This window comes from Solanum tuberosum, unplaced genomic scaffold, assembly GCF_000226075.1.
Source record: "Solanum tuberosum cultivar DM 1-3 516 R44 unplaced genomic scaffold, SolTub_3.0 scf00016, whole genome shotgun sequence".
NCBI lineage: Eukaryota > Viridiplantae > Streptophyta > Magnoliopsida > Solanales > Solanaceae > Solanum > Solanum tuberosum.
In genome coordinates this window covers 2614289-2623439 of record NW_006238942.1, presented here as the reverse complement: position 1 = coordinate 2623439, position 9151 = coordinate 2614289, and the positions used below count along the sequence as shown (strand labels likewise).

The 9151-nt window shown below is 34.2% G+C and overlaps 1 protein-coding gene across 1 annotated transcript; it reads left to right on the top strand.

Moving 5' to 3' along the window:
• Window positions 1–755: 755 nt before the first annotated feature.
• LOC102585763 (potassium transporter 6-like) lies at window positions 756–7000 on the top strand. The gene is made up of 8 exons (XM_006340051.2): window positions 756–1053; window positions 1156–1645; window positions 1724–1777; window positions 3391–3651; window positions 3741–3793; window positions 4773–4896; window positions 4978–5232; window positions 5749–7000. The coding sequence occupies exons 1-8, from the start codon at window positions 1015–1017 to the stop codon at window positions 6810–6812; spliced, it is 2340 nt and encodes a 779-aa protein (XP_006340113.1). The 5' UTR covers window positions 756–1014; the 3' UTR covers window positions 6813–7000.
• The last annotated feature ends 2151 nt before the right edge of the window (window positions 7001–9151 follow it).

The window sequence follows — 9151 nt, the reverse complement described above, 5'->3', positions numbered from 1 at the left end:
TTCAAAGAAAGCATCTGTTTTTTTCTAATTTGGAGAATATCCAATGAGCAGCTGCCCATCCTTATCATATACATTAAAAAAGTCAACTAAGCTTATGTATACGTGAGCGCGCAGATATAAATAGAATCAGCAAAAGATACTATTAGAAAATCACGATCATAATAATTCAATTAGTTAACTATCTAAATTAGAGTAATATTGAATAAAAAAATCATGATTTTATTATTTTTAAATCAAGTGTTTGACAAATATAAAAATAACTTATAATAAGTAAAAAATGACTTAAAATATGTTAGGGAGTGTTTGACAAAGTCAAAAATAACTTAAAATAAATTGAAAATAACTGTAAAAATGCTTTAAAATCAAAAGTAGGCATCTTCCTACTTTTTATTTTTTAACTTAAAAGTTATTTAAATTTGACTTTTTATTTTTTAACTTAAAAACTATTGTTCAAAATACGTTTCAAATTAATAAGGCAAACAAGAATTATTTATCATTAAAAATACATTATAAAAAACCCTATTGAAATGGAAAATGTTAATTTTAAATACTTCCAAGTTCCAAATTAGTTTTATTCAAAGTTGCACTGAAAATTAGGTGGTAACTTGGTCAAACAAAATTTATTTTTTTAAGAAAAAATTACAAGTTTGGGTGTTAAAGGACATTTTTCCTTTTACTATTTTATTCATAACTATATATGTATCTCACGTTCTTCCTTTTTCCTTCTTTAGAAAATAAAAATATACATAATTTGGCTTTCATATGAAAACAGAAGAGAAGACTCTCTGTTGTTAAACTGTCACTGCCATTGCTTTCTCTGCTATACAATTTTCTCATGCTCTAAAAATTACTTTCTTCTTCTTCTTTTTGCTTATATTTTTTCAAAAGTTTCATTCTTGCTACTTGGGATTCAGTTGAAATTGTAAAAAGTTCCATTCTTGGTACTTGGTGTTCTGTTGAAATTGTTAAATTTGCTATGTAAATGGTTTTTTCAGGGTTTTGAAAGGACTTGCTATGGATCTTGAAACAGGGTTTTATCAGAATCGTTTAAAGGTAACTTCTTTCTTAGTGATTAAGTCATACTAGTTTTCAGATTTTTTTCATATAAATGTTTTCTTGATTATTTTTTTTGGAATTTTTGGGGTTTGATTACAGAAAGAATCTTGGAGGACAGTGTTGACATTGGCCTATCAAAGTTTAGGGGTTGTTTATGGTGATTTGAGTACATCACCACTCTATGTATATACAAGTACTTTTGCTGATGACATTAAACATTCAGAGACAAATGAAGAAGTTTATGGGGTTTTATCATTTATCTTTTGGACATTGACTTTGATTCCTCTATTGAAATATGTGTTCATTGTGCTTAAAGCTGATGATAATGGTGAAGGAGGAACATTTGCTCTTTATTCACTCTTATGTAGACATGCTAAAGTTAACTCATTGCCTAATTCCCAGTTAGCAGATGAGGAATTATCAACTTACAAGAAGAATGATGTTAATATTCCTGCACAAACTACTTTTGGGGGGAAAATTAAATCAATTCTAGAGAGGCATAGAGTGTTACAAAGATTATTGCTTGTTTTGTCTCTAGGTGGAGCTTCTATGGTAATAGGTGATGGAATTCTTACACCTGCTATTTCAGGTATGCCCCCTTACTGTGGAACATTTCGTGTTAGTTTTTTGAATAATTTGATTAATTTTTGTGGGAATAATATTGCAGTTTTCTCTGCCATTTCTGGTGCTGAACTTTCTTTGGGAAAAGCACATCACTTATGTAAGACTCTTAGCCTCCTTCTCTGAGATTATTATTGGTGTATGCAGTGTTTTACTCCCTTTGTTTTACCTTATATTACTGGGGACTGGACATGGAATTTAAGAAAAAAAGATAGACTTTTTATACATAAGCTCAATATGTATAGAGCATGCCATATCATTCTTATCAGATCATGCCATCAAAAGTAAAACAGGAATGCTAAAATTAAATAATTTTTAATATAGGAAAGTGTCATTTTTTTCTGTGACAGACCAAAAGAGATAGAATGGAATGTAGGGAGTATCTGCTTAACCCCACAGAAAAGTTGACTGATCATGGGAAACAGTGACTGTGAGCTTTTGTTCTTACCATATTCCATAGTTTGCGGATAGATTTGGTCATTAGAAAACCTGAAAAACTTAAATCCTTTAAACTGTTACATTGTGTTCTGTAAATCAGTAATAGTTATTCTGTTGATTGCTATACAATTTAAAGTCAAAGATTAGATACTAGTAGGAGCACTACTTGCAGTGCTTTTAAGTTGAAGTCCTATGCATTCAAGAGTTGAAAGCAGAATCTCAACTAGCGAGTTACAACATTGCACTCATGCAGGATAGATCAAATGTTCTCACAAGATAATGTTTAGACCCTTCTGACCGTACATTTGCCTATACTTTGTGGTTGAATTTTATGTTAAATAAAGCTGTAAGAAAGAAGTAGAAGCTCTGGATATTCATTCATTATCAGGTCATGCCTGTTGAATAGAACTAATATTATGAAACATTCCTCGTTTAACGCAAAAGTGATTAAGTAGCACTCTACTGGAGCATCTATGTGTTCTGTAAATGGGCTACAGTCCAAAGAGGAGAAAACTGACCCATGCCTTTTTCTTCTATTGGTGGTTGGGCTAATAGATGTTGGCTGATCTTAAATAGATCCATCAACCATAAAGAACTGTCTTGTGGCTGAGAAACTATAAAAACTAAAAGGGTAAAGTCTTCAAGTGGGTTGCTGAGGAGTATGCTACTGCACTAATAAAAACATTGGACTTATGCAAAAAATATTGATTCGATGCTAGCAGATGTTAATCCCTCTAGAATCTCAGAGTTTGAGCAATAGTTCAGGTTTGCTTTGCTTAATCCATTGATTGTACATTTGTACTCATAAATCTTGACTGTCTTTTGGACTCACTAAATTTCATTTGTCAGATATATCTCCGAATAATATAAAGGGAATGATGAAGGTATAAACCAAAATTGAGTTTTGATTGGTTAAGGATTCTGTGCCAACAGACACACTTCGCGTTATTGTTATGGTAGTTATGGTTGATATGGGATGATCCCACCATGATGAGAGTTATGTTAATTGCATATACAATATTTTGATTGCATATACACCATGAGATGGAATTGATATCAAGGTAATCACGGATTTGCGTGATATATCATGTGGAGTTCCAAGATTTTGAGAAATCTTGGGGATTGGGGCTTAATTCACTCATATTTTTTCTTCTTTTTTTCATTGTTTGTTGATTGAGTTCCTATTATTTAAAGGATTTAGAATAAAATATAACTCTTAATACCTACGCCCAAAATGACTTGCTATCTTTTCTCCTAAATATGAAAAATTTGCAGATATAGAAGTTCCAGTTGCTTGTGTCGTACTGATAGCATTGTTTGCCCTTCAACATTATGGCACCCACAGGGTTGGATTTATGTTTGCACCTATCGTCGTGACATGGCTCTTGTGTATCAGTGGCATTGGGTTATATAATATAATTCACTGGAATCCAACTGTGTATCGAGCACTGTCTCCATATTACGTGTACAAGTTCCTGAAAAAAACTCGAAAAGGAGGCTGGATGTCCTTGGGAGGAATCCTTTTGTGCATAACAGGCAACTACATAGCTGTGTCTCTCAAATGAATAGATATCTATTACTCCTCCCAGTATCATGATCACTTAATACAAAACTCGTTCTTTCAGGTTCAGAAGCAATGTTTGCTGATCTTGGACACTTCTCCCAGTTGTCAATTAAGGTATGTGTCCATCCATCCTGATGCGTGTCCTCTTTATCCATCGTAAAGACTTGATGTAGCTCGTCAACTTTCATAAATGATGATTTTCAGAGAACAAAAGTTTGAATTTACTAACTAGGGATTGTAAATCCACAATTTGTTGTATGGATGAAGAGTAAAAGTGAGAGAGTGACAGCAAAGTATACATCAGGAAAACTGAAAGATCAGTACTGTTAAATACAAAAGGCATGAATCATTAATTAGGAAGATTTTACGTAGATGGTTTAATTTCCCTTGTCTAATACAATCTTTTTTCCTAATTGAAAGTGTGGAAGAGATTTCTCTTCAGGAAGAAAACATTTCTGATTGGTCTCCATACAAAGGCATCAATCTTGCATGATTGTTAGAACTTGATCATGATATCTTATTCAAATGTCAAAAGTAGTTACAAATAACTGTGAATTGTGATAATATAAATGATCTGTAACTGTTATAGTCAATCAAATGGTTAGCAGCAATCTTAGGTGATTAATTTATTCGAAAACACGCAGTTTCCACAAAAGAGAATCTTTGAGAAGCCTTTGTTTTCAATCGCTGAACTTATCTATTTAATTTCCGCAGGGATCAATGCTAGTTCTGCTGAAATGCTTACAACTGCTTCCCATGTTGATATCAGTTGACATTAGTTTGCCTTATTGTCTCAGGATCCCTTCGGTTTACTTTTATTCCAGATTGTTATAGATGTACCATAATCACTTGTATCACCAGTGATGTGTTTACAATTTGATGACACTATAAGGGAAAATGATATTGAAATAGAGACATGAATGAATACAGTTTGAAGATAGATTTCTTAAATACTGGATTTTGAAGGTTCTCCTTTTTGTTCTAGAAAAAGTGAAAACCAAAACCTAGTCGCTTGTGTGAATTGTACAGATTCGTACAGTTCGTATCACCATGAGACTGTACAATTGTATATAAGACTAGTTCCATTTTGCAGATTGCTTTTACCTCCTTGGTTTATCCATCATTAGTTCTTGCATATATGGGGCAAGCTGCTTATCTGTCACGGCATCATGTTATGGAGAATGACTATCAGATTGGCTTCTATGTTTCTGTACCTGGTATGTATTTTAGTTGTTACTTTTACTAGGACAGGAGAATATAGGCAAATTCTTGATTGACATGTTCCTCTTTTGTTTCAGACAAACTAAGATGGCCTGTTCTAGTGATTGCTGTACTGGCTGCAGTAGTGGCGAGCCAAGCCGCTATCACCGGAACCTTCTCAATTATTAAACAATGCTGCGCCCTGGGATGCTTCCCAAGAGTCAAAATAGTTCATACGTCGTCAAAAATACATGGCCAGGTTTACATCCCTGAGATTAACTGGACCTTAATGATACTATGCTTGGCTGTTACTATTGGTTTCAGAGACACAAAAAGGCTGGGCAATGCTGCAGGTATGGATTCAATCTTACACAAAATACAAGAATAATTTACTCATACTCAAAAAGCAAAGGAAGATTTTGTCTAGTGCCGATCACTTTATCTTTGTAGAATTTAGTGGCAGTTTTAATATGCCACTTCAGTGAATTGGATTATGTCATTACTAGATCTACTTTATTAAATTAGGGTCTTTCTGTCCAGTTGCAGGTAGTCTGCATCTTCACGGACATGTCTATTTCACCGAGCCTCTCTTTCCCATCCCTGTTATGATTTCTGTACTAGTTACCATCCTATAACTTACTTCAACCTCCCCCCCTCCTTCCCCGGTGCATGGACCCAAGTTCTCATATTTCATTTTGCTGTATTTTCTCAATTTCTCATGCTTAAATACTCGTCTTTTCCTTTTTAATATTCATTTTGTCCTTGTTTACACAATGGACAAAATGATATTAGCGAAGACACATCACTTAACAAGCCCATGATGAATGAACTTCTTTACTAATTCATCCCTATTTATTTTTTTGCATCAGGTTTGGCAGTAATAACTGTAATGTTGGTGACCACTTGCTTGATGTCATTGGTTATTGTTTTGTGTTGGCACCAAAATGTCCTCCTTGCAGTTTGCTTTGTGATCTTCTTTGGGACAATCGAGGCTTTATATTTCTCTGCTTCTTTAATTAGATTTTTTGAAGGAGCATGGGTGCCTATTGCCATTTCTTTAGTTTTCATGATAGTGATGTGCATTTGGCACTATGGCTCACTGAAAAAGTACGAGTTTGATGTTCAAAATAAGGTGTCTATCGACTGGCTACTCAGTGTAGGTCCCAGCCTAGGTATTGTAAGGGTGCGTGGCATTGGCCTCATATACACTGAGCTGGTATCCGGAATCCCAGCGATCTTCCCTCACTTTGTTACCAATTTTCCAGCTTTTCACCAGGTCCTGGTATTCATTTGTGTCAAATCTGTCCCAATTCCTCATGTTAGACATGAGGAACGGTTCCTTGTCGGACACATTGGCCCAAGAGAGCACCACCTTTATAGATGCATTGTTAGATATGGTTATCGTGATGCTCGTAAGGATGATCTCCAGTTTGAGAATGATCTTGTATGTAGCATAGCTGAGTTTATAAGGACAGGAAAGAGAGGGTTGAATGGTAATGCTGCTGAAGATTTAACAAAGGATTTGGAGGACATGACTGTTCTTGGAACCCCTAATACTCATATATCTGGAGTTCAGCTTTATGAGGACAATGAACTGAATTCAGAATCAGTTGGAACGTCCAAACTTAGAGAAATGCACACTACACATAAAACCAAGCCTAAGAAAAGAGTGAGGTTTTTCATACCAGAAAGTCCAAAAATTGAGAGAAATGCAAGAGAGGAGTTGCGCGAACTGATGGAAGCTAGTGAAGCTGGCATAGCTTACATATTGGGGCATTCCTACGTCCGCGCCAAGCAAGGATCTAGCTTCTTAAAGAGAATAGTCATAAATTTTGGATATGACTTCTTGACAAGGAGTAGTAGACCCCCATGCTATGCATTAACTGTACCTCATGCTTCTACCATAGAGGTAGGAATGGTGTATCATGTATAGATTTTGTGTATACAAGAGAAACAAATAACAATAATCTCTACATGTGTTTGTACTTTCTTCTCTAAGAATACAAGACAAGTGCTAACAGTTAGCTTGAGTGAGATTTGAAAATGAGAAATATCTTCGTAAAAGCTCTCTAGTCCTGATACCTTATGAGTACTTTAATTTCTAACTGGATAATCAACTCTGGCATTAAGGACCCGTTAGGTCGGCGGTATTAATTAGTCTAGTTTATGGATTAAAATTTAGTCTATTTAATTCATAGTTTGGTTATTTTATTTAACTTAATCCATGAATTAGTTATGCAGCATATGTGGTCTTATTTTATTCCCAGAAAATGAGGGACAACTAATCCAAGGTTTAATAATTCTTGGATAAGACCTCTAAATGACTAAACTATCCTCCTATTCATTTTCCTAAATTTCTTTTGTAATTTGATTTCTTTATTATTTATATTGGAATGGTTATAAATATTCTTTTTAATTCTCTAAATCCATTTAGTGTAATTTGATGATTTCACTAATATAATTTTTTCTCCTTTTTTTATTCAATGTAATTAATCACTTGAATTATTTGTCTTTTTTTTTAAAAAAAAATAAGCTTTAGGTATTTACAATTTAAGTAGCCTTAAATCTATGTTAAGTTTGAGATATATTTGACCAACATAAAACTAAAAATACAACGTGCTATCAAGAATTTCCGTAGTGGTACATCACACCTCAAAATTAGTAACATTATATATGTGTGTGTATGCGTGTGTGTTTTAACTTAACTAGTTAAATGAAATAAAGAATTCCATTTTTTTTTAAATATTGTCCAATGGTTATCTACCTTGACCCAATTACATGAATAGGAAGCTTTTTGTAGAGTTTTAAGAGCCTGTTTGACATTGCTTTTGGGAGCTGGGAAGCACTTATTTTGAGAAAAAAAACACTTTTTTGAAAAAAATAGGTGTTTGGCAAACTTGTAAAACTGCTTTTAAATAGAAGTAGAAACAGTTTTTCTGTTGTTGGGAAGAAGCTAAAAATTTCTGCTTTTTAAAAAGATAAAATGACCTGGGAGGTCCTTGTATTTTGTTCCGTTTGTCAGTTAGATCCTTATACTTATGACTTTGTCAACTGAACTCTTAAACTCATTGAAACATGATATTTTAAACCCTTTTCTCATTTGATATGTGTGTGTAGCACAATCATTTACATGTGAAATGCCATGTCAATTTGTAGGTCATTTTCAATGACATATAAGGAATTAAATATTTTTTAAAAAATAAAAAATATTCTGAAAATTTTCATTATTATGTTCTTCAATATTTTCTCACAAATCACAAATGAGGACTAAATTTATGCCAAACAGGTGTGATTATTCCTATTGACTTGAATTTTTACACTAAAAATTCACAAAACACAAACCCAATAACATTCCATCATAATTTTAAATTAATTTCATAAATTAACAAAATCCATTTGTTGTTCTTCAAGCCTATTCATGAAAATTTTCAATTTATCAATATCCATCATCATCCTTCACATTATCTCATACAAAATTAGAAAAATACTTACAAAATCAAAGTTTTGGAAATGAAAATCTGGCAGAAGAGCTTAGGCGGTATGATTTGCAGTAAAGAGCAAAATTTTAAGGAAGCAGTTAGAAATGGGTTTTGTTAGGTGGGGTGGTGTCACGACCCGATTTCTCAAGTCATGATGGCACCTACTATAACCCACCAGTAGGTAAGCCAACCCGTAACCCGGAACAACACGTAATGGGTCTGAGGGTAGAAAATAAACAAGAGTAGGCAAATAACAATATACACAAGCGGAAGCAAACCAAAACATAAATACAAATAAAGATCCCTCCCAGAACCTGGAAGTCACTAGTACAGAGCTACTAACAAAATGAGTACAAGTCCCAAAACTGGACAACTGAGACTGGACTGTCTCGAAAGGTAAAAGATAAGTCTATATATACAGATGGAGACTGAAATAGTACAAAACGTCGTGTGCTCACTCCCGTCTCCGGATCAGTCTGCTCCAAGCTCGATCAACGCTGGCTACTAGTGCCCGGACCTGCATCACGAAATAGATGCAGAGCGTAGCATGAGTACCAAAACAACCGGTACCCAGTAGGCATCATAGGCCGACTGAACTTGAAAAGTAAAGGCAATATGAAAAGAAGGAATAACACAAACCGAAGTCAAGAACTAAAATCCAACTAACAAGGGAATGCACACGAGTGTACAAAGAACTAACTAAAGTAATCTATAAGCTAACTACACCTAACTGGGCCCCCATAAGCCCAGAAGGTACACTCGTGCGCAAGTTAAATAAAAACCCAAACGGACC

Coding starts and splice junctions, on each gene's coding strand:
- LOC102585763 (XM_006340051.2), top strand. CDS start 1,015: ATGGATCTTGAAACAGGGTTTTATCAGAATCGTTTAAAG. Junction 4,897..4,977: donor CTTCTATGTTTCTGTACCTG/GTATGTATTTTA, acceptor CTTTTGTTTCAG/ACAAACTAAGATGGCCTGTT. Junction 5,233..5,748: donor AAGGCTGGGCAATGCTGCAG/GTATGGATTCAA, acceptor TTTTTGCATCAG/GTTTGGCAGTAATAACTGTA.